This window comes from Mauremys mutica, chromosome 13 (assembly GCF_020497125.1).
Source record: "Mauremys mutica isolate MM-2020 ecotype Southern chromosome 13, ASM2049712v1, whole genome shotgun sequence".
Classification (NCBI taxonomy): domain Eukaryota; kingdom Metazoa; phylum Chordata; order Testudines; family Geoemydidae; genus Mauremys; species Mauremys mutica.
In genome coordinates this window covers 41,126,421-41,152,077 of record NC_059084.1, presented here as the reverse complement: position 1 = coordinate 41,152,077, position 25,657 = coordinate 41,126,421, and the positions used below count along the sequence as shown (strand labels likewise).

Genomic DNA, 25,657 nt, shown 5'->3' with positions numbered 1-25,657 from the left:
GGGTCTTTTCTCAGCCTCCTGTGGGTGTCGAATAACCAAACAGACGTGAGCTGGTGGGACTGACTCTATAGGCCAGTGGTCAGGGCATCCAGCCAGGAGGGGGAAAGTCAGGCTCAAGTCCCCGAGCCAAGGACTGCATCATACAATGCGGAACAGCAGAGACCAAGAGCCAGCCCCGCTGCACAGCCCAGCACCCCTGCACCGTAGGAGACCTGCAGACAAAAATCCTGGAAGTTCCCCTGAGTGGGACAGCCCCAAGGATCCACCCAGCTCCACAGGGCCAGGCGTCCCCGTCTCGGCTTGGGAGCACCAGCGATTCCTGTCTTCGGTTCCCTGGCTGGGCCAAACTCCTGGAGGAGGCTTGTTCCATCCCTGCAGGGCGCAGTGCCCTCCGGCCGGATCTGCAGCAATACCAGGCAGCCTTTCCAACCCAAGGGGGCCCTTTATCAGTCCTCTGGCTGCATGCCACCAGGCTTTGGGTTAGTAGGAGGGAGGCAGGCTTGGGTTACAGTTCCTGTTAGTAAGAGCCGGGGCCTGCCCATGCCCTGCTCCCCGCATCCCATTCTGCTCTCTTTGGCCCTCACCCACCCGCCTTGTGTTGGACCCTGATGAACTAGGCCCCCTATCAGTAGTGATGCCCACCTGCTCTGTGCAGTGGGGCCATGTGTAATGAGTGAGCTCGTTCCCAGCAGAGCAGGGGTCCAAAAGCTGAATGCACCCTGCAGACACAGCTCCCGTCTCCGCCTGGGAATCCCAGTCCTGACCCACCCTGTCCTGACCTACAGCCCCCACCCCTCCCACGCTGCAGAAGAAGGAGCAAAACCCCCAAGGTCACTGCCAATCTGATCTGGGGGAAAATTTCTTCCCCACCCCACACAGAGCGATCAGTTAGACCCAGAGCATGTGAGCAAGAACCAGCCAGCCAAGCACCTGAGACAGAGAATGTTGGGTGCCACCTCAAAGCCCTGGTCCACCCGACCCCATGTCCCATCTCTAGCACTGGCCATCCCTGATGCCTTGAGAAAGAAACACCACCACAAACAACTCCTCCCATACAAAAACCCAAACTCAAACCAAGCCAAAATTGGGGGGGGGGTGTTCCTTCCTGACTCCCACAGGTGACTAGCTGAAACCTGGAAGCATAAGCTTCTAGGAACATCAGACATGAACCAGAAAGGAGCTTCAGGGCTGCCAAACCCTGCCCTCCTCTGCTGTGAAGGGAGCTGGGCAAGAGGGGGTTGATATCTGCTCTCTGAGCTCCTGGGTCCCTCTTGGCACTTGGTCTCGGGTGTGTAAGAGCAGCCAGACCTGGATTTGATCCCTGGATGAACTGTGGGCACCCAGGGAAATGCTGGGGAGAGTCACCCCAGTGCCTTCCACACAGCCCCAACACAAACACCCCACACCAGATAGCCCCTCACACATACTCCCTGCCCCCACATTACACACTCATACAGACCTCCTCACCACATACACAGCCCCCCACCCCCACAAACAGGACTTGGTAGGTGTCAATATGAGGCCACATTGAAAGCCCCCAGTGCCAGCCCCTTGGGCACATGGCGAATAGTGATCAGGGGTTGGCAGTACTAAGGCAGTGCTCTGTCTTCTAGGAGGTGCTGGGTTCTCTACTCTCTCCACACACAGTGCAGGGTTCATTCCCTCCAGCAGGCAGCATCAGGGCCACACCCCACCCCTCAGTGACAAGCGAGCCATCCCCTTGCGATGTTCTTTACTGGCTGCTCCCCTGCCAGCCTTCCCCAGAGCTGGCTGCATCTCAGCAAAAGACAAACCATCTCCGTGCAGTGTCACTGCGTGGCTGTAACTGAGCTCCCCTGCACCAGAGCTGGTTGCATCTCACCTGTGCTGTGTACATGGTCAAAGGGGGAAGGTGCTTTATGAGCCCAGGCCAAGTGTAGCCCTCACACTGCGGGGGGATGATGTGTTTCTCCTTTGCCAAGCCAAGGAAAGAGCAAAACTCTTTATGGGATCTTCATGATGTGGGTCCTATACTCAGCCAGCAGCTCGTTACTCATTATTATTAACTAGCTGGGAGGTTACACACTTCCCTGTTTCTCTAGGCTAAGCTGTTCACCCAGCTGTGCCCTGTCCCCACTCTGGTCAACCTCCAGCCCCCACTCTGGTCGGGACCCAATGGACGAGGGTGAAAATTGGAAAACTGGAAAAATTCACAATTTAAAATCAGGTTTTTCAAGTTTCTGCCAAAATAAATAGGGTAATCTCCTGGGGGCTGGCTGGAGTGGTGGGCGGGGCCTGGTGGGGGCAGGGCCTGAATGGAATGGGGGTAACAGGCCAGGCTTGGGGGCTGGATGAAGGTGGGGTGATGGGCTGGCGGGAGTGGAGTTGACGGGGACTGGACTGGGTGGGGTGAGGAGTCTGGTTGGAGAGGTTGGGCAGATTCGGGGTGAGGGTTGTGGCTGGTGGGGTGATGGATGGAGTGGGGGATAAGGGTGTGGCTTGTGTAGCCGTGCTGGGGGATATAGACTGGGGAGCTCAGAATATGTCGACCCCGCCACAGAGAGGGACTTGGGCACCTGGGGGGGCATATATGGGGAGCTCAGAACGGAGCTGTTCCCCCTACAGAGAGGGACTGGTGTGGCTGGGTTGTGAGGCATAGACAGGGGACCTTAGAATGGGACGATCTCCCTTGTCCCATGCTCTGTCTGATTAGGGTGGTCCCAACTCCCCTTCCACTCAGCTAGACCCAGATTCTTCCCCCGGCACCCCGATAAACTACCCCAATGGGCTGACCTATTTGGTAAGAAACCTCACTGGGATTAAGAGACCCCTACCGAACCCATCAAGGTCCCCTTCACCTGCACCTCTTCCCTGTCCTGTCACCCCAGGGTGGTAGTGACACCTCCTGCTCTGTGCAGTAGGTCCCATGTGTAATGAGTGGGTTGATTCCCAGCTGAGCAGGGGTCCACATGAACCTGAGACTGAATAGCTCTGCTCATCACCAGAGACCAAGAGCTGAATGGATCCGGGAGACTCAGCTCCCTTCTCTGCCCAGGGCCTCCCAGTCCTGACCCACAGCCCCCACCCCTGGCATCTGTCCTCAGCTCTCAGGAGATGAGATAACTTTTCTTTTTAATTGCCTGGCTCCAACTTTTCAAGCAGGAGCCAGTGGTAACTTCAGCTCAGCTCTTTAATTGGCTTCACCAGCAGCCCCGGTCATCAATGCCCAGAGCGAGAAGCATTCAGACATCAGAACAAGCTAATTCCACCAAGGGATTTGCAGTCTGGTCTCTGTGATTTATTAAGTGCTTCTAACGCCCAAGAAAGATACTGGGCAGAGACCTCTCAGAGATGGACAGCCTCTGTTAATGCCAAGAGTTGACACAGCACAGGCAGTGGGCAAGGCCAGCTCCAGGCACCAGCGGAGGAAGCACATGCCTGGGGCGGCACATGCTAAGGGGCCGCATTCCCTCCATTCTTGGGGCGGCACAGTCCGAGGGTGGTTGTGGGTTTTTTTTGCTTTAGCAGTTTGGGCTTTTTTGTTTGTTTGTTTTTACTTGGGGTGGCAAAAATGGTAGAGCCGGCCCTGGCAGTGGGTGTGAGCTTTAGTGGTCAGAGAGCTGGACTGGGAGCCAGGACTCCTGGGTTCTTTTTCCAGCTCTCAGAGGGCACTTGGGTCTAGTGCAGTGGTTCTCAAACTTTCATACTGGTGACCCCTTTCACATAGCAAGCCTCTGAATGTGACCCCCCCTTATAAATTAAAAACACTTTAAAATATGTTTGACACCATTATAAATGTAGGAGGCAAAGTGGGGTTTGGAGTGGAGGCTGGTAGCTCACAACCTCCCATGTGATAAACTTGTGACCCCCTGAGGGGTCCCCACCCCTGTTTGAGAACCCCTGGTCTGGTGGGTCGAGCAATGTGGGAAGTGGGTACTATCCATACCAAACCAGGTAGTATCCTGGGTTGTATCCATAGCTCTGGTAGGGGACTGGGACCTAGTGGGTTAGACTGGTGTGGTTGGGTGTCTGGACACCTGGGTTAGAGTTTAAAGCCAGAAAGGACCAGCAGATCACCTAGTCTCAACATCTGTAGATCTCAGGCCACCAACACTGCTTAGCAACTGAAACTAGACCAAGATATTACAAATCTCAGGAGGCTAAACTGTGAGGTGTCACTGACGGAGAATGGCAGGGACTGACATGCACCAATCCCCAGGGCCCCCACAATAGCAGGGAAATGATTAAAGGAGATACACCCAGGTTATCTTGGCAACTGTCCTGTACCCACATTCAGCAAATGAATAAGGTGACCAGATGTCCCGATTTTATAGGGACAATCCTGATTTTTGGGGCTTTTTCTTATATAGGCACCTATTACCCCTCACCCCCATCCCGATTTTTCACACTTGCTATCTGGTCACCCTACAGAGGAAGGTGGAAAAACCCAAGGTTACCGCCAATCTGAGCTGGGGAAAAATACTTGCCCCACCCCACATACAGTGACCAATTTGTAGCCCATGGGACTGGCTTGCCTTCATTATATTCAGCTGTAACAGCAAGGAACCTACAGGCTTGTATCCTATAAGACAATAGGTTCCCCAAATTATCAGAAGTATAGTCCAGAGTAGTTGGCCTGTGACATTTGGCGTGGATAAATGGCCTGACAGTTACCCTTAGATTTTGGGGAACTAGGGACAGCTTGTTCAGCAGGTAAACAGCAACCGCAGGAACATGGACGTGATAACTGCCAATCTGTCTGAGGAAGAGGTGATGCATAGGATCAGGAGTTAAATGGCATGAATATGTTAATCTATAGGATCAGTTCACCCTGATATTAAGAGGGCGAGGAAGTTTGATTTGGGCATAGAAGGCTGAGCATTAGCATGAATATTCAGAATGGCGCTCAGGCCCTATAATAGGGCAACCCACCATGCGGATGGGGAGCTTTTCCATCATTGGACCCTTCAGCTCTATTGTTATCTACCATCAATCTTGGGCATTGAGGAACCTGGATCATCCGCATGCCAGGGACAGGGATGGTTCTTTGTCTCTTACCGCCAGGTCCGCAAAGAAAGGTGGAGGTATGCAAATCTAAGAGCATATGCAAAGAATGATACACAGATACCCCCGATACTGTATTATTCCTATCTGTTTAAGTGGCTCAGAACTTTTCTGGCTTTATTACTGATTTTGATAAAAACCGCTAAGTTTTTGCTTTGACCTACACCTCGATGACATTGAATTAGCTGATTTTAGTTCTGTGTAGCCTGATTCTGGAACAAGAACCCGCTGATCCTCAGTTTATTAATCAGGTCAACTGGCAACCAGAACAAGTGTTATTGACCATTGAAAGGATCAGGCAACAAATTAAACCTTGAGCATGTGAAACAGAACTGCCAACCAAGCGCTTGAGAGAAAGTCTGGCATCCACCCTATCCAGTGTCCCATCTCCAGCTGTGGCCATACCAATGCTTCGGAGCAAGAAGACAACAATACGAACAATCCCGCTCCCAAATAGATTTTTTTGGGTGGGTGGGAGTCTCTTCCTCACCCCTGCAGGTGAGCAGCTGAAACCCCGAAGTTTTTAGAAACATTAGATGTGAACCACCAGGGACCTTCAGGGCAGCCAAACCTTTCCTCTCATCTAACTAAAGAGTGGTACAGAATTGAATCGAGAGGACTTTGAGTTTGGGGAGATCCGAAGACGACATCAGTTGTGGATTAACCCTAAAGGCTCTGCAGAAGGAAAACCTAGATCAAATATAGAAACATTTGTATTAAAATAGCAATATGATTAAACTCTACAAACAATCCTTACATGTGAAAAGAATGTTTAGAGTTGTCAGGGACTCTAACCCTGACAGCGAAGTTCGTTGTCTGACCGCAGAGAGACAGGCAACACCAGCAAGGTCCGATCAAAAGCTCTTTATTGACAAATGCACGCATCAATAGAGAGCAGCTCATCTCCAAAGAGAACCAGCCCCCTCTTTACAGCTTAGTATTAGCCTATATAGACAATTTTATTACGTCATAGATCATTCACTTGAGCAACCCACCCCCCCTTTGTCTAACAACTAGAAATTAGACACCTTTTAATATATACGCATGCCTAGTCTCTACAGCATTAAATTGTTAATAATATCTTAACAAGCACCAAAAGTTAGGAATGTAAGGGAGTTAAAAACACACCGAAAACTAAACCAGGGAGTTAGAGTCAGAACTGTGGTGTCGGAGAAAAACTCAGTTCTCGCTTTTTGTTTGGGTGCAGCAAAATCAAATACTTTATTATTTCTCCAGTAATTACAATGGAGGGAGAGAGTGCCATAGGACACAGGGTTGCCCCAGTCCTGGACAGGTCTCTCAACTGGTAAACAATTACAGCAAGCCTTTATAACTTTGTTACAGACAATTTCTAGCAATAATACAGACAGTAAAAAGCAACAAATACATTTTGTTTATACATAAGCCTTTCTGCTATCTTATTTGTCTCACTCCTAAGAAAAGCAAGCCTGCATATTTGGTTAGACTGTTGCAAGGTCGTAATAACCTTGTCCTCTCGCCTCGCACTATCCTTGCTTCTACAAGTCTCACGTCATTAGGGTTACAGTATGGCCTGACTCTTGCTAACTGACTGACATGCATTAAAATGCCCTTCAAATCCTTATTAATTCTTTCCCTGCTTCCCCACTCCCCCCTTTTGTACTTCTAGTACAACAAATATTTTCAATCTCTATTTGCATTAATTCGTGGATTTCAGATTCTACATCAGATGTTTCAACCTTAGGGGTTTTGATTGGATGTAATGACAATGCATGATTAGCATGAACATGAAAGGTATTGCTATTATTACGTTTTTTTCAGCAACAACAATAATATAATCCTAAGCTAACTAACAACACTACAAACAATAACATTCCCATAGGAATAATATAATGGGGCTGTTGTACAATTTTGGTTACAAAGCACAAGACATCATACATAGTACATAAGGTAGACACTCTATAAGCTGTATGAAAGGCATTCTTTTCAGCTTGATATATATTCTGAAGTATGTGAATTTGCCCTTGCAATTCAGAGATTCTTTGAACCTTTGGTAACAATGAAAGCAAATATTGAAACCGATCAGGCACTACTCTAGTCCAATTAAAATATACCTGAAATCTAAGAGCTACTTGCAACATTCGATCTGCAGGCCAGAAAATGATATGATTGCCTGCAGCAGTGATAAGATTAATATGTATATGTTGCAATGTGGTGGCTTTAACGTACACACAGCTATCATTAGCTTGAAAAAGTGGGTGTCCCATCAGGGTAGTTCCTTGACCACCACCCTCTCAGCAAATATTGTCATAAACAGTGACAACTTCCCCTGGCTTCAGTTTATAGATACACTGAGCTGTGGTGGTTCTAACGGCCAAAATGTCCATTGACTCTCTATTCTTATCCAAAATGTCAGGTGTTATTCTAGGGGTACTGTCTAGAAATCAGTTAGGTATACCAGGTGGTCTAATTTCCCAGATGTCTCGGTAAATAATTACAGTCCCACATGCATCCTCCCCATGGACCCAGCAGGATTCGGTATGTGGGAGCCCACACCCCCCTAACCGGTCCAAATACTTGGAAGGAGCACTGTAAATGTTCACACTGCCATCCAGAAAGTGTCCAAGTATGTTTCCATGACCATAAATCAGATGGTACTCCTGATGTGTCTGTAAGGGCAGTGGGCCAAGTCTGATCTAGATCCCACTGCAATGCCTTCCCAGCCTCAGTGATATTTAATACCATCTCTGTCAGTAACTTCTGGGTCATAGAACTAAGGGTGGAAATGACATGTAACTCACCAACTCCAGCCTGTACTTAAGATAGCTGAGCTTCAAAAATAAGGCTAGTGGCCTTTTCTAGTTGGCCCAATTTTTTATCATGTTCTTGGCCTTTAAGAATATTCCAAATGGCTACTACATTATTGGCCCCAGCCAACAGGGATCTGGTCAATTCCCTTTTTGTCCAGAGGAAATAACCCAGGCTTTTTTTTTTTTGTGCTAATCTAATGGCAGCCCCTTGTGAGCAATCTGGGTATGTAGAAGTGATTTGAAAACTGGATAAGCGCAATGTCATTTAAAATCCAATTAGGGAGGGCAATACATACTGAAGGATTTATCCAGAACACAGGGCGCAGCCTGTGTTACCTTATGCATTACCTTGTTGGCCAACTCAGCAGTTCCCAATACTGCTATAAACTAACCTTGTTGGGGCCTTTCCCCAATACCACTCTGCATCTGATCTTGCTGCACAGTCAATAAGTTCAGATGGCGTGAGCCCAACAGAGACAGACGTCCCCACGGACAGTCCTCCTCCGATACCCCAATAGAGATTTCAAAAAGTCTCATACCTCTCATGTGGCGCCATGGGGTTCGAAGGGGAATGATCCGTAGTAGCCGTCTGTGGGTCCGTGGGCGTTGCCATCCCAGACGAGCCCCCAAATTGTGGGAGAAAAACTCAGTTCTCGCTTTTTGTTTGGGTGCAGCAAAATCAAATACTTTATTATTTCTCCAGTAATTACAATGGAGGGAGAGAGTGCCATAGGACACAGGGTCGCCCCAGTCCTGGACAGGTCTCTCAACTGGTAAACAATTACAGCAAGCCTTTATAACTTTGTTACAGACAATTTCTAGCAATAATACAGACGGTAAAAAGCAACAAATACATTTTGTTTATACATAAGCCTTTCTGCTATCTTATTTGTCTCACTCCTAAGAAAAGCAAGCCTGCATATTTGGTTAGACTGTTGCAAGGTCGTAATAACTCTTGTCCTCTCGCCTCGCACTATCCTTGCTTCTACAAGTCTCACGTCATTAGGGTTACAGTATGGCCTGACTCTTGCTAACTGACTGACATGCATTAAAATCCCCTTCAAATCCTTATTAATTCTTTCCCTGCTTCCACAGTGGGATGCTAGGGTTTCTTATCAGTTCTTCAAACACTGTTCCTAATACAGCACAGCTGGTACTAACCCCTCACTTATCTCACTCTTTCCTAGGGCTTTGTGAGACAATGCTGCTTCTCAGTATTTTTCCACTCTGGGATTACCCAGAAACCTCTGTTAGCCTGACTTCAATCAGGTTGGCATACCTGTTTTGTCTGCTATATCTTTATTCAGGCCTAACAGAGTCAATTGATAATCATACTATTTATTGATTATTGAATTGTTTATTTATGATTGAGGTAACCCATAGGAGCCCTAGTCACAGACCAGGGACTCATTGTGCTAGGAGTTGCACAAACACAGAAGCAAAAAAGAGTCCCAAACAATTTACACATTATATTTTCCAGATTAGATTAAAATGGCGGATTAAGAGTTACAGTTTATATTTATGTTGAGACTCGGAATGCAAAATTAATAATTGTGTGCTATGTTAATTCCTAGATTTGATTAAAATGTAAAATTAACAACTATATTATAATTTTGATTAAAATAAAAAACTACCGAAGATATCAATTCCTATATTTAATTAAAATAAACTAATACCTTCAACTTAAATAATAAACGAATAATTATATACTAGAATCAGAGAATCATAGAAGATTAGGGTTGGAAGAGACCTCAGGAGGTCATCTAGTCCTCTTTTGATTAAAATAATAAATTAAAAATTAGACATTTTATTCATTCCTACATGCAGTGAAAATATATACTTATTAATATTGATGAGTTAGTCATTAATATTAAGTGCATGCTTTATTGATTTCTATATTCACTTCATATGTTAAATTAATATTTACATAGCATGTTAACTTCTAGATTTGATTAAAACCTTGGATTAATAAGTAAACATTGTGATGATTTCCAGATTTGTTAAACATGTTACATTAATAAGTATATAGGATATGAATTCCAATTATGCTCAAAATAATGATACAGTCTCATTTTTCATTACTATAGTAAATTAGGAATTATATATTACTTTTTTACATATTTGCTTAAAATATTAAATTAATAAATACATTTTGTCTCCATTTTGCTGATTTGATTAAAATACTAACTTAATAATGATACATTGTGTTTTCCAGATGTGGTTAAAATATTAAGCTAACATTTCTAGATTTTATTAAAATATTCAGTTAACAATTACATATATTTTTAGATTTGGTTTAAATATGACATTTGTAGTTGTATTTTTTTAACCTCCGGAGCCAATTAAAATATTGAGCTAATAATTCTATATCAGACAAATTTCCAGAATCAATTGAATATTGGATTAAGAACAATATGTTACACATTTTTCAGGTTAAAATCAAATATTAAAGTAGTAAATATATTACATTAATTCATTGATTAGATTGGTAAGATTCAAATAGAGAGAATAAAGATGTTAAATCAATAAAGATATATTTCTGTGTATTTCTAGATTTGATTAAAATAGTCCAACATAAATTCCAGGTCCAGACAAACGTAGAGAAGTATCTGCTCTGATTATCTGACTGCAGAGAATATACAACAGATCAGAATCTCTTTTTACAGGTGTTCTATCTGAAGAAGTGAGCTGTAGCCCACAAAAACTTATGTTGAAATAAATTTGTCAGTCTCTAAGGTACCACAAATACTCCTGTTCTTTTTGCAGATACTGACTAACATGGCTACTACTCTGAAACCTACTAAGGAATTGTAATTTTTCTTTTCTTTTCTTTCTTCTTTATGAAAGGTGGTGGGGGGAAGGTCCATCCAAAATGTTTTAAATAATTTTTCTTTCTTTTAAATTTAGATTTTGTCTATGTGTCTAACTATCTATCCTCACAGTTACTTTTTAAAATATGTCTGTCTGTCTGCCTGTCAGTCTGAAATGTAAATCTGCTTTTTGCTGAAGAACGATCAGGCATATAAGAATGTGACCAATTAACAATTTAGGCATCAGCAACTAATATACCGGCAATTTGAATTGGCTTTTAAACTGGTATAATTAAACCGGTGTGTGGACACACTTATTTTGGTCTCAAAGAAGCTGATTTCAGATTAGCTTAAACCTATTCCTAACTGATTTCAACTAAACCAGAATAATCAGGTTTAAACTGAATTAAGAACATCCACATCACCTATTGCATCCATTTAACTATACTACAACTACGCTGGTTGAGGCTGAAATGAGTGAGGCTGTAAAGTATGGTCTTCCCTGTTTTTATTGGATCATTACTGGGCAGACTGGGAGATGTTTAAGAGCACTAACCAGCACCAAGGAGGTTATGGGGTTCTCATTTTAAAACAGAGTATCTTTCTCCACCATGTTAATTAGGCATTTTAATTAAATGGATGTAGGAATTATTATTATTTATGCCCGGTATTATCAAAACACTACCTTAGCCATAAAATTGCTCTCAACATGCCTATAAAGCTTAAATGATAAGCAAGTTACTACATCCAAACAATAACAAAACATTTATAAGTGTTTGATCAAGATCCTTACAAAGAGGCTAATACCTGCTGACCACACTGGAGGTGACCAATATGGTCTAAGCACCCCTTGTGTACCTTGCTATGGGCAAACTATGGGCACAAGTGCCATCAATGGCTCGGGCACCACCGGTCCCTCAAAATGGGCAATTACTTCCAGGACACTGTTTATGCCCACCACACCTGGTAAATCACGCGCCTGATCACCTCACTGCCCCCACAGTCAACTTGCCAGCACCAAACTGGTTGGCAGCAGACCATGTAGCAGTCAGGAGTCGCCATGTTCCAGATGGTTATAGCAACCCACTTCTGGACCAGTATGGTCACCCTTACGTTTTCAAAGATTCACAGATTCCAAGGCCAGAAGGGACCATTGTGATAATCTACTCACACCTCCTGTGTAACACAGGCCACAGAACTCCCCCAAAATAATTCCTGGAGAAGATCTATTAGAAATACATCCAATCTTGATTTAAAATTTTTCAGTGATGGAGAAGCCACCATGACCTTGGTAAATTGTTCCATTGGTTAATTACTATCACCGTTATAAATGTATGATTTATTTCCAGTCTGGATTGGTCTGCCATCAACTTCCAGCAATTGGCTTGAGTAAAAGTAAATCTTTGCTAGATTGAAAAGCCCATTATTAAATATTTGTTTGCCATATGGGTACTCCTAGACTGTAATCAAGTCACGCCTTAACCTTCTCTCTATTAAATTGAGCTGCTTGAGTCTATCACTATAAGGTATGTTTTCTAATCCTTTAATCATTCTCGTGACTCTTCTCTGAGCCCTCTCTGATTTAGCAACCTCCTTCTTGAACAGTGGGCACTAGAACTGAACACAGGATTCCAGAAATGGTTGCGCCAGTGTCAAAAACAGAGGTCGAGTAACTCCTGGAGATTCCCCTTCTTATGCATCCCAGGATCAGATTAGTCCTTTTGGCCACAGCAACACACTGGGAACTCATGTTCTGCTGATCATCCACAATGACCCCGACATTTTTTTCAGAGTCCCTGCTTCCCTGCGTTGAGCTCCTATCCTGACCGAAATTCTTTGTTCCTAGATATATACTAGATGTGTGTATCCTGGCATGGGAGGGGCAGGGAAAGCTGCTCAATAAACACCAGAAAGGTCACTATCTCTGTGCAAAAGCTCTAGACCCACTGCTGATCATCCCAGGTCCTCATGATGATGTGATCCCACCAGTCTGCACTTGTGGCCCCTCTCCAGAAAGGCCGATCTACTTAGAAGGCATCAGTGGTTATCCCGAGAATTGTGAGTAGCCTCAGCCAGTTGGAGTCTGACATGTCTGTGTCATCCTTCGCCCCCAGCAGGTGCCTTCAGTTGGTTAGAAAACACTGCTCAAATGTCTCATGGAGGCTCGGCCTGTTTCCTGAAACAGCAGTGAAGGTTTAAGCAGGACAAGCTTTTCAAATGGTGCCTCCTCCGTGTCGCTGGCTCTGGCTGTCGGGAGTGTGCAGACCCAAAAGATGGCTCAAAAAGACGTGTTGAGGAGCTGAGACAATTTCCAGTAATGTAGTGCAGGATGGACAGTCATGTTTTCCCACAGGGTGCCACAAACAAAGGGGTTGAGTGGCTACAGCTGTGGAGGGCACTAGGAAGCCTGGGGTAAGCTGGTTTGACTCAGGTCTGTTTAATGCAGACACGTGAGCATGGTTGTGAGATCTGGGTCTAATAAATGTAAACTCAGGGTGACTACTCAGTTTGGACGCTCAAGCCCAGGCTTAGAAACACTCAGCCTGCGGACTCGAGTCCCAGACCCAGGCTTGCTGTCTAGACACACCTATTGGGGTTTGTACGTGTACAGACTGTCTGCTGCCTATTGCTGTTGGACTGAAACCTGGCCATTACACAAGTGTTATTCTCCTGAATCGGGGGACTGGCTGGCTCAGGGCTGTTGGGAATAGGGCATGAGGTCTCTCTCTCCTAGGTGGCACAGCTCCAATCCAGCCCCAGGGCAGGGACTGGCTGGCTCAGGGGTATGAGGAATGGGATATGAGGCCTCTCCTGTAGGAGGAGCTGGCTCCCATATGGCCCCAGGGTAGGGGGCACTGGCTGGCTCAGAGGGACAAAGAATGGGATATGGGGCCTTTCCCCTCTGGGGGATTTCAGGCAGGTGACTGGCTGGCACAGAGTGGTAGGAGAAAGAAATAAGGGGCCATTTTTCTAACTATGACTCTGTCATAAGCCTATAATTATCATTGTACCATGTTTGGTCCCTGCATGAGCGAGACAGCTGACCCTGTGGAAGAAAACTCAATCCCAGCTGCACTAAGCAGTTCCCTGGCCAGCAGCCTCAGCAGAGAGGCCAAAGACTGAACGGACCATGGACACAACACCTCTAACCACTAGCCTTCCCTGAACTGGGGCTGGAACCCAGGTGTCCTGTCTCCCAGCCCCCACCCTGCTCTGACATCAGAGTCTCTGATTAGCTCTTCTGTGGGGACCGCCATTGACTAAAGAGATGTGTTTCCCCAGGGTGCCGTCTCCATGGGGGTCTGTGGCTTGGCAGATATTTCTGCTGTGTCTTGGTGCTTTGGAGACAGACTGTTCTGTATAGTTGGTCTGGGCTGTAGCTGCCATAGGGTAAAGGATGAGGGCTGCCTCTTTATGTTGGCCTCAGGACTCCTGGGTTCTATCCCCATCACTGGGAGGGGAGTGGGGTCTAGTGGGTTAGAGCAGGGAGAGCTGGGAGCCAGGACTCCTGGGTTCTAGCCTTATCTCTGCACTCACCCTGAGCATTCTCCCTCTCTGCCTATTGCTTCTTCTTGGGCAAACAAGTTGGACTCCATCCAGCCTAGGATCAGAGCTTTGCTCCCTGCTGCTGGTCACTGTGGGGACCATCTGTGCCCTGAGAAGGTCTCCAGCCCTGGAGGATGCCGAGCTGCCCCTGGAGGGAGTGAAAGCAGCTGAGATCAGAGGTACTGATCCTTGGGCTGGGGTGCGAAGGGGCAGAGCTCTCTGCAGGGCCATTGGGGTGTAATGCTCACCCCCTCCCTGGCTGCGAGCTGAGGCTGGGTTGTATGCCTCATTGCAGGGCACTTGTCCATTGCCCATGGGGGTGGGTATGGGGAGGTGACCCAGGCAGACAGCTCGGCATGGGGCTGGTGGGAGAGGGGCTAGTCAGCATGGCAGTGACTGTATTGTGTGTGTGACTGTGGTTGTGTGTGAATGGGGGCTAGATTCCCCAAGGGATTTTGGCCCCCGACTGTCACTTTAGGCACCTAAATACAAGAATCTGGCCTTACTGGGATTTCTGCCCTCCTCCCAAATGCTTTAGGTGCCTTAACTCAGTGCCTCAGTTTCCCAATAACAGTTCCTTCCATGCCTGTGTTTCTGCCTCTGAGCATGTGTGCTGCAGCCACGCCAAACTCACCTGCAGGACCCAATCTGCTAGGTGTGCTCTGGGCTTGCCTACCAGATCCGGCCCTGCAGGGGAGCCCACACACAGCTGCTGGGAACAGGGGGCGGGAGAAAGAAGGAGCTCCCTCATTTCAGTCCAGACATTACAATATGCACCTGGGGTGTGGGAAGCCATGCATTCAAGTTCCCCTTCCAAGTGAGGGGCAGATGGGGTTTGAACAGGGCTCTGATTCCTCTTAAGCACGGGCTGTAGCCACTGGGCTATTGGGGGAGGGAGGTCTGCTCAGTCTCTCCTGTTGAAGTTGTTCCACTCTGGCTAAATAATTACAGAGTTATTGGGCCAAAGACCAAGCTTGGGAATGACTCTATATTCTAGTGATTAGAGCACTCAGGCTGCCTTGGAGAAACCCAGGAGGCAGCCCCCCTGCCCCAATGACCTTTTAACAGTGGCGAGGCTCCAGACTGGAAGACAGGTAACGTTGTGACAATATTTAAAAAGAGTAAATGGGACAGCCAGGGGAAACCTAGGCCTATCAATCTGGACATCAATCCCAGGCAAAATAGTGGACCAGCTGATATGGGCCTTGATTAATAAAGAATTAAAGGAGGGTAATATAATTAAAGCCAATCAACATTGGCTTATAGAAAGTAGATCCTGTCAAGCTAACTTAATATATTTTTGATGAGATTACAAGTTTGGTTGATATAGGTAATAGTGCTGATGTAATAGACATGGACTTCTGGAAGGCATTTGATTTGCTACTGTACAATGTTTTGATTAAGAAACCAGAAGAATACAAATGAACCTGACACACATGAAACGGATTCAAAACTGGCTCAAAAATGTAATTGTAAGCAGAGAATCATCATAGTGAGGGTGTATTTCCAGGAGGGGTCGCTCAGAGGTCAGTCTTGGCCTTACACTTTTAACATTTTCATCAATGACCTGGAAAAGAACATAAAATCATCATTGATAAAGATTGGGGGAGTGATAAATACTGAAGGGGACAGGTCACAAATTCAGAGCGATCTGGATCGTTTAGTAAACTGGGCACAAACAAACACAACGTGTTTTAATTCAGCTAATGTAAATGTATACATCTAGGAACAAAGAAGGTAGGCCATATTTACAGGGTGGGGGACTCCATCCCGGGAAGTAGTGACTCTCAAAAATATTTGGGAGCCATGGTGGATAATCAGCCGAATATGGGCTTCCAGTGCGATACTGTGGCCAAAAGGACTAACCAGGGGACTCTCAAGTAGGAATAGGGTGATTATTTTACTTCTGTATTTGGTAGGGATGGAATATTGTGTCCAGCTCTGGTGCCCACAATTCAAGGAGGATGTTGTCAAGTTAGAGAAGGGTCAGAGAAGAGCCACAAGAATGATTAAAGGATTGGAAAACCTGTCTTAGAGTGAGAGAATCAAGGAGCTCATTCTATTTAGCTTAACAAAGAGAAAGTTATGAGGTGACTTGATCATAGTCTATAAGAACTGACCTGAGGAACAAATATTTGAGCTTTTCAATCGATCAGAGAAAAGTGTAACATGACCCAATGGCTGGAAGTTGATGCTAGACACATTTAAAGTGGAAATAAAGTGCAAAATTTTAAAAGCAAGAGCAATTAACCATTGAACCAAGGGCTGTGGTGGAATCAGACCATTTTTTAAATAAAGATCGGGGGGGGGATCAGGACTCCTGGGTTCTATCACAGTTCTGGGTGGGGGGGGGGGGGTTTGGTGGGTAAGAGCAGGGGCAAGAATGAAAGCCAGAGCTCCTGGATTCCCTCCAATGTGCTGCCTCCCAATCTCATTATTTCCTCTCTTTTCCAGACGTTGAGCTGATGAACGGTTCAGTGGTCTCACAGTTCACCCTCCTGGGCCTGTCCCACTCCCACCCTCTCCAGCTTCTCCTCTTTGGCCTGGTCTCAGCCTGCTACACCGCCAGCCTGCTGGGCAACCTCCTCATTGTGGTGACCGTGCGGGTGGACCCCGACCTCCTCCAGTCCCCCATGTACTTCTTCCTGGCCAACCTCTCACTCATCGACATGGCCCTCGGCTCAGTGGCTGCTCCCAAGATGCTCAGCGACTTGCTGAGCCAGGGCAGCACCATCTCCTATGGGGGCTGCATGGCCCAGCTTTTCTTCCTTCATTTCCTTGGCGGCTCTGAGATGTTCCTCCTCACACTCATGGCCTACGACCGCTACGTGGCCATCTGCCACCCACTGAGCTACGCTGAGACCATGCACCGCCACCGCTGCCTGGGCCTCTTGGCAACCTGCTGGGCTGGAGGCTTGCTCCACTCTTCCACCCAGCTGGTGTTGGTGGCATGGCTGCCATTTTGTGGGCCCAGCAAGCTGGACAATTTCTACTGCGATGTACCCCAGGTGGTCAAGCTAGCCTGCAGTGACACCTACGTGATGGAGATACTCATGGTGTCCAACAGTGGTCTGATCTCGCTGGTCTGCTTCCTGGTCTTGCTGGGTTCATACGGTGTCATCTTAGTGACCCTCAGAGGACGCTTTGGTGATGGAGGTGGCAGGAAGGCTTTGTCCACCTGTAGTGCCCACCTGATGGTGGTGAGCCTCATCTTTGTGCCCTGCATTTTCGTCTACCTCCGGCCTTTCTCCAGCTCGCAGATGGACAAGATGGCCTCCATCTTCTACACCATCATCACGCCAGTGCTGAACCCCATTATCTACACCCTGAGGAACCGGGAGATCAAGGAAGCCATGAAGCGACTGAGGACTAGGCTTTGGTTCCCTTGTTGGACATAGAAGTCAAGTGGGAGCAGAGAGAAAGAGTTATTTATTTATCCATTTATTTATTTATTTTACAAGGATCAGTGTAAAATTTTGCATGTGGCATAGGGACTCGTGAAAGAAATCATGCGGTTTTATGAATGTGTTTGGTTTCTTCTTAGGCAGGTGTCAGGGGGAACGGTGACATATTTTTAATGAGGATTTCTGACAAATTTGTCATGTGACACTGGGATACTTGCACATTTTGGTTTGAGCATTGGCCTGCTAAACCCAGGGTTGTGAGTTCAACTCTTGAGGGGGCCACTTAGGGATCTGGGGCAAAAATCAGTACTTGGTCCTGCTAGTGAAGGCAGGGGGCTGGACTCGATGACCCTCCAGGGTCTCTTCCAGTTCTATGAGATAGGTATAGCTCCATATATATATATATATATTTCACCCTTTGTGTTTCAGTGTCTTCTCAGTGAGTCTCAAAGGTGAGTGGGTGGGAGATTATCTCTTTTTCAGCAGGATTTGTGAAAAAATTTTCATGTGACATCTGAAGCAATGGAAAAAAATGTATGTGGCTTTTGGACTCTCTCGGTGTTTTTGGTATTGTGCTAAGGTTGGTGGCAGAAGGAAATGGTGGGAATGATTTTCACGAGGGTTGGTGCAAAATGTCACATGTAATAATGGGATCAGTGAGGAATTTTTCATGTGGGCTCAGTGCCCTAATTGGTTTTGGTTTGTTGTTAGGAAGGAGATGGAGGGTCACAGAGTAATGGTGAGAAAGATTTGCACAAGGTTAGAATCATAGAGTCATACATGATCCCTTAATGCTTCGAGTTTATTTCATAAAGTAGGTTTGGGCAGTTGGGTTTAAGTTGTTGGTGGTGGACAGGGGAATCTGTGAAAAAAAATTTCACGATGATCCATGCACATCCTTTCATGCAGCATTCATCTCCGTTTGCTGGTTTCCACAAATCTGCAGGTTCCCTTCAGCTGGGACCCAGTTGCAGTGCATTGTTGGAAAATGGTGGGAAAGATTTCCCTGGAGTTGTGTGTGAAATTTCTCACGTGGATTCAAAACTCCAGGGCTCTCAAAGGAAAAGAAAGCTTTTGGGAAGAACTGGGGAACATATTCTTCAGGAAGATAAATACAACATTTTTCATATGGCTTCAGAAGTTATTATTTCGGTTTCTCCTTATGAAGGATGTGGGTGTTAGGGGGAAAGGGTGATTTTTCCCCCACAGGTATCCATGCAAATGTTTCACATGAGCTGGGTGAATAATGGCAGTTCCAAATATGAGAGCCAGGACAATTTTTTTAAACCAAAAAAACTTAGTTCAAGTAGAACCAGATTTGAAAATTCAAAAACAAATTTTGGCAAACTGAAATTTTTTTAGTTTGGGTTGAACAAAATGTTTAATTCAATCTGAAACATGTTGTCTCCAGGTGTTTTTAAAGGGCCTGATATGTAAAGTAGCTGTTGGGGACAACGGTTACTGCCTTTATATGGGTTAGGGGGGTGGTTAGGCCACTGATGTGGGAGACATGAGTTCAATTTCTCTCTCTGCCTGATGTGGAGAAAGGATTTAAATTTGGGTCTCCCATCATACCCTAGTCTATGGGATTTTCGGATGTGATGCTTTCTCTAGGTATGTGATTTGATAGCAGCCTTCAACTACCTGAAGGGAGGTTCCAAAGAGGATGGAGCTCGGCTGTTCTCAGTGGTGGCAGATGACAGAACATGAATCAATGGTCTCAAGTTGCGGTGAGGGAGATCTAGATTGGATATTAGGAAACACTATTTCATTAGGAGGGTGGTGAAGCACTGGAATGGGTTACTTAGGGAGGTGGTGGAATCTCCATCCTTAGAGGTTTTTAAGGTCAGGCTTGACAAAGCCCTGGCTGGGATGATGTAGTTGGTGTTCGTCCTGCTTTGAGCAGGGGGTTGGACTAGATGACCTCCTGAGGTCTCTTCCAACCCTAATCTTCTATGATTTTACGTACACTGCAATAAAACACCATAGCTGGCCCATGTGAGCTGACTTGGGCAAGGCTATAATATTACTGTGTAGCAGGGGTGGGAAAACTATGGCCTGCGGGCTGGATCCGGCCCCTCAGGGCTTTGGATCCGGCTGGCGGGATTGCCCTCCGTGGCCCCAGCAGCCTGGTGCTGCTCTCAGAAGTGGCCCCTGGGCGGGGGCCAGACAGCTCCCCGTGCATTGCCCTTGCCTCCAGGCACTGCCCCCCGCAGTTCCCATAGGCCGGGAGCGGTGCGGGGCCGGGGACAGGGCAGGCGTGCAGGGAGCCTGCCCTGGCCCCGGGGCACGCTGCTGCCCCCCCAGAGCCGCCTTAGGTAAATGGTGCTGGGCCAGAGCCGAACCTCTTGTGCACCTTGCACCCCTCCTGCACTCCAACTCCCTTCCCTGACCCCCTCATACATCCCGCATCCCTGTGCACCCCAACCCCTGCCCTGAGCCCTCTCCCACAGTCCACACCCCTGCCCTGATCCCCTTCCTGCACTTCACACTCCTCCTGCACCCCAACCCCTTTCCCTGAGCCCCCTCATACACTCCAGACCCCTCCTGTGCCCCAATCCCTTGCCCTGAGCCCGTTCCTGCACACCACACCCCCTCCCACACCCCACACTCCCTGCCCTGGCCCTGCATACAATTTCCCCACCCAGATGTGGTGCTTGGCCCAAAAAGTTTGCCCACCCCTGGTGTAGATGTTTTAACTTGGGCTCTGGGACCATCCCCTATCTTCATATCCTTTCTCCTCCTGAAAAATGCACGATATGTGAATTTGACACAAATCGGTGAATAGTTTTGGACAATTTCTGCCCCGCCCCACCAACCCTCCAGAACTTAGACAATATTCACAAAATAGCCAGAAAAGGAGCTGAGTATCCTACCACTTAGAAAGGAGATGTCTCCTTCTCTGGCTGTATAGTTTTGGTGCCCCGAAAAGTGCATTTTTCAGTGAATTCACCAGTTGCCAAAATTCTTTTGCCCAGCTCTGTTCAGGACCCATCAGTGTTTTGGGTTTTTCATGATGGAAGAGTTGGGAGCTGGTTTGAGGGTGTTGGGTAGGACGGGGCAAGTTAAAAACAATTTAATGGGAATGGTGCAAAAATGTTAATGACTTATGTGTATCCATCCCTGCCTCTATCCACCTTCCAGTCCCCTGTCTCGTTTATCTCTGTACAGCCTTTTGGAGGGTGGGTTTTAGCAGGGCTTTATTTGAAACATGCCAGTGTATAAAGTAAGACATACTGTAAATAGTTTATTTCAATACTTTTAAAGAGTAATAAACGGATACACACACACAGACACACACATCTGAGTGTGGAAATTTGCACACTCATATTACTGAGCATGGCTAGAGTATCTGCACTTGCAAATCAGGTTACAGAAAGTGTATCTCCTTAGCCAGCTGTGTAGCTTGTCCCTTTCCAATGGCTGGTGCATGTGTGGAGGATAAAAGCCTACGACTACTATTTCCTGAGGGAATTGCTCCTTTAGCTGAAGTGGGAGTGGGTCATGCAAAGGTGTTGCAGGCCCAAGCTCAAGCTCAGATGATGTCCCTGTTATGGATGCATATGCTGGCAGCCAGCGTAATGCTATCATTCTACATTCATAGCTAAAATCTTCAAAGCTACTTAGAGATATAAACATCCAATTTCCATTAATTTGAAGGGGCATCCAAAGCTTTGAAAATCTACAACAACACTGCACCTTCTACCTATGGCAAGATGGGTATTCCCAGAGCTGTTTTAAAGGTGGGGAAACTGAGGCACAAGCAGAGAAATGGCATTGTCACTCAATGAGAGACCCAGGAATAGAACCCTGGAGGAGTTCTGACTCCCAGCCCTGCCCACTCTGACCTGTCAGACCTCACAGACCTGGGGATAGAACCCAGGAGTCCTGGCTCCCCTTCCTCCCACCCCTGCTGTAACCACTAGTTCCTACTCCCTTTCCAGAGCCAGGGATAGAACCCAGGAGTCCTGACTCCTGGCCGCTGCCACTCTAACCCACTCTGATGTACTTCTCTCCCAGAGCTAGGGACAGAACCCAGCAGTCCTAAACTCAGGGACACCTTCTATTTAATGAGGTCACCTGGGATCACCATGGTTTTGTCCCAGTTCTAAGCCATTTAGCCAGTTGGTCAGCTCCTCCTTGTCATGTACATAGTACCTGGGCCCCAGCTGCCCCTGTGCTGGGATCCAGAGTGGTGTCTCTGTTGGGTTGGGCAGTTATTGCTTTATATCCCAGCCTGCCACCCCACTCCCTGCAGCACAGCGCCCCCTTCCCCTCCCCCCCCACCCCGAGCACCATGCTGGGGTATTGGGGCAGTATGGGCAGAGTGCCCCCCACTGACCCCCCCATCCTGCTTCCTGCAGCATAGCGCCCCCTAGCACTGTAATGGGGCAATGCAGCTCTGCCAGGATCTAGGGGGTGCTGTGCTGCAGGGAGCAGGGCAGAGGGCTCAGTAGGGGCGGTCTCTCCTCAGAATGAGCACTGACTCCAGAGTCACCTCGGGGTGCTAAAGGGAGCTGTGCTGGAGTCATTAGAGACCTTCTGGTGATTGCTTTGGAGGGGCATTAAGTTAGATCCAGTGTCCTCGTTAAAGTCTGTTTTCTTTGTGGTCAGCAGCAGGAGGAGAAAATGCAGAAAACACAATTCTTGTTATCATTTATTAATTCACAAAGCTCCACAGAGTGCCAGTTGGTAACTAAGGCCATACCCTCAAAGGTACTTAAGTACCTAACTGAAACCAATGGGAATTAGACACCTCCATGCCTCTGAGAAGATGGGCCTAAGTCTAGCTGCATTTCCCATCTTAAATTGCTGCATAGCCACTTTCCACACAGTCATTGTTGTCCAGTTGCCCCACCCCAGAGCTGGCTGCATTGCAGCTTCAGGTGAGCCATCCCCATGTGGTGTTCTGTGGGGATGTTACCCAGCTGCTTTGCTCCAGAGCTAGCTGCATCTCAGATTTGGGTGAGCCATCCCCAAGTGGCGTTGCTGTGTGAATGTTACCCAGCTGCCCCACCCCAGAGTTAGCTGCATCTCAGCTTCAGGCGAGCCATCGACATGTGATGTTGCTGTGTGGCTGTTAACCAGCTTCCCAGCCCCAGAGCTGTCTGCATCCCAGCACTGAGTGAGCCAACCCTGTGCAGCATTGTTGCACAGCTCTTACTCGGTTGCTCCACCCCAGAGCTGGCTTTACCCCCAGCAGGTGCATGAAGCTTTAAGGCCAAGGCACTAAACTGCAGAACAACAGCAAAGTGGCAAGCCACCCATAGAGGCCCTTGAGTCACTTCTCTGCTCTCACCTGCCTGCCCCACAGCCGCCTCATGGCTCCCTTCATCTCTGTGTTCCTCAGGGTGTAGATCAGTGGGTTGAGCACGGGTGTCACCACAGTGGCCAGCAGCGACACCACCTTGTCAGCCGGGATGGTGGAGAAGGGCCGAGTGTAGATGAAGATGCAGGGTCCGAAAAAGATGGCCACCACCATCAGATGGGCCGTGCAGGTAGACAGGGCCTTGCGCCGGCCCTCAGCAGAGCGGCGCCGCAAGGTGGCCAGGATGACCCCGTAGGAGACCAGCAACACCAGGAAGCAGCCCAGGGAGATGGCCCCGGTGTTGGACACAACCAGGATCTCCATCAGGGATGTGTCAGTGCAGGCCACGCCTAGCAGTGGGGCCACATCACAGAAATAGTGGTCGATGTGGTTGGGGCCACAGTAGGGCAATGTGGCGGCCAGTAGGGTCTGTACCAAAGAGTGGGCCAGGGCCCCCATCCAGGAGCCGGCCACCAGCCCGGCGCAGGTGTGGCAGCCCATGATGGTCGTGTAGTGCAGGGGCTGGCAGATGGCCACGTAGCGGTCGTAGGCCATGGCGGTGAGGAGGAAGATCTCGGTGCAGCCCAAGAAGTGCAGGAAGAAGAGTTGGCCCAGACACTCACCCAAGGGGATAGTGGCATGGCCAGAGAGCAGCCCCAGTGCCATCCCGGGGGTGGTGACTGAGGAGTAGCACAGGTCCACCAGGGAGAGGTTGCCCAGGAGGTAGTACATGGGGGAGGCGGCCAGGCGTGGCTCAGCGCGGATGGTCAGGATGATGGACAGGTTCCCCAGGAGCACGGCTGCGTAGGAGAGGAGGAGCAGGATGGCCAAAGCCAGGCTAAGGACCCGGGGCTGTGAGAGGCCCAGCAAGACCATCTCATGCACTGCACATGTGTTGCTGGGTCTCAGTGGGTCATTGGATCTGCACAGAGAAAAGAGCAAAATGCCGTGGCTATTGGGTGTTGGCCGGTCTCCCTGTTGGCCCAGCCATGACGTCTACAGAGCCTGGCAGGACAGACAGCTCCTATGGCCTTTGCTAGGGAATCAACTGGGCAGACTTTGGTAAGAGCCACAGACACCTCAGGGGTGCGACAGTGTGACAACCTAGAGACAAAGAGAGCTAGACACTGGCAGAAGGTCAGAGCTTAGACAGAGAGATAGAGCTTAGAGAGATAGAGGATAGATAAAGGAATTAATTGATGGGTAGAGAGATCCTTCATTCATCTATCCATCTGCATCCTTCCATCATTCCATCCATCCACACACATCTACCCAGTTATCCATCCATTCATCCAGCTACATATATCCATTCGTTCATCCGTCTATATCTATCCATCCATCTGCAACCATCCATTCATTCATACACTATTTTCCTTACTTACTGCGTTTAAACTTCACCCTCACCCTTTTAATACAAATATATACACACACACAGATAAGTTGGGTATCTTACAGAGTGGAATTTGCTGAATCCATGGTTCTGAGATGGCAATTTCTTTCCTCTGCAGAACTCTGCAATACAGATAAAGATTTTGCTTTTTGGGTATGAATGCTTTAGTAATTAAAGCATTTACTATCCTACATTAATTAATACCAGGGCTTAGTCAACCCTGAAGTTGCAGAAGAGCAAATAGCCACCAACACTGACAGATAGATCGATCGATAGATGAACAGCTCCTTAATGCTATCATTGTAGCTATCAATGATGAACAACTATCAATGATGTGTAGCAAAAAAAAAACCCTGCGTAATCACTGAAGATTCCAATTGGAGTAACATAAGCTATGGTCTAAATGATAAGATGGGTGAACAAGAGTGCCTTGTGATAAAGGAGGATATTGATATAATAGGCATCACAGAAACCTGGTGGACTGAGAGCAATCAATGGGACCCAATCATTCCGGGGTACAAAATATATCGGAAGGACAGAACAGGTCGAGCGGGGCCAGGGAGAGTGGCACTATATGTGAAAGAAAATGTAGATTCAAATGAAGTAAAAATCTTAAGCGAATCCACATGTTCCATAGAATCTCTATGGATAGAAATTTCACGCTCTAATAAAAATATAACATTAGGGATCTATTATTAACCACCTGACCAGGACAATAATAGTGACGATGAAATGCTAAGGGAAATTAGAGAGGCTATCAAAATTAAGAACCCAATAATAGTGGGGGATTTCAATTATCCCCATATTGACTGGGAACATTTCACTTCAGGACGAAATACAGAGATAAAATTTCTCGATACTTTAAATGACTGCTTCATGGAGCAGCTGGTACAGGAACCCACAAAGGGAGAGGCAATTCTAGATTTAATCCTGAGTGGAGCGCAGGAGCTGGTCCAAGAGGTAACTATAGCAGGACCGCTTGGAAATAGTGGCCATAATACAATAGCATTCAACATCCCTGTGGTGGGAAGAACATCTCAACGGCCCAACACTGTGGCATTTAATTTCAAAAGGGGGAACTATGCAAAAATGAGGGGGTTAGTTAAACAGAAGTTAAAAGGTACAGTGACTAAAGTGAAATCCTTGCAAGCTGCATGGGCGCTTTTTAAAGACACCATAATAGAGGCCCAACTTCAATGTATACCCCAAATTAAGTAACACAGTAAAAGAACTAAAAAAGAGCCACCGTGGCTTAACCACCACGTAAAAGAAGCAGTGAGAGATAAAAAGACTTCCTTTAAAAAGTGGAAGTCAAATCCTAGTGAGGCAAATAGAAAGGAGCATAAACACTGCCAAATTAAGTGCAA

The 25,657-nt window shown here is 47.2% G+C and overlaps 2 protein-coding genes across 2 annotated transcripts; one reads left to right on the top strand and one right to left on the bottom strand.

The window, feature by feature from the left end:
* Positions 1–11,702: 11,702 nt before the first annotated feature.
* On the top strand, positions 11,703–17,586 carry LOC123347332 (olfactory receptor 4Q3-like). Its single transcript, XM_044984747.1, has 3 exons — positions 11,703–11,739; positions 12,605–12,700; positions 16,643–17,586. The coding sequence occupies exons 1-3, from the start codon at positions 11,703–11,705 to the stop codon at positions 17,584–17,586; spliced, it is 1,077 nt and encodes a 358-aa protein (XP_044840682.1).
* Positions 17,587–22,873: 5,287 nt separating this feature from the next.
* LOC123347331 (olfactory receptor 1509-like) lies at positions 22,874–23,776 on the bottom strand. Its single transcript, XM_044984746.1, has one exon. It carries the CDS (start codon positions 23,774–23,776, stop codon positions 22,874–22,876), a length of 903 nt encoding a protein of 300 aa, XP_044840681.1.
* Between the last annotated feature and the right edge of the window lie 1,881 nt (positions 23,777–25,657).

Excerpts from the sequence above, each read along its gene's own strand:
- LOC123347332 (XM_044984747.1), top strand. The coding sequence starts at position 11,703 with ATGTTCCAGATGGTTATAGCAACCCACTTCTGGACCA. Across the intron at positions 11,740-12,604 it reads AGCAACCCACTTCTGGACCA|GTCCTCATGATGATGTGATC; the intron begins GTATGGTCACCC and ends TGATCATCCCAG. Across the intron at positions 12,701-16,642 it reads CAGTGGTTATCCCGAGAATT|ACGTTGAGCTGATGAACGGT; the intron begins GTGAGTAGCCTC and ends TCTCTTTTCCAG.
- LOC123347331 (XM_044984746.1), bottom strand. The coding sequence starts at position 23,776 with ATGGTCTTGCTGGGCCTCTCACAGCCCCGGGTCCTTAGCCTGGCTTTG.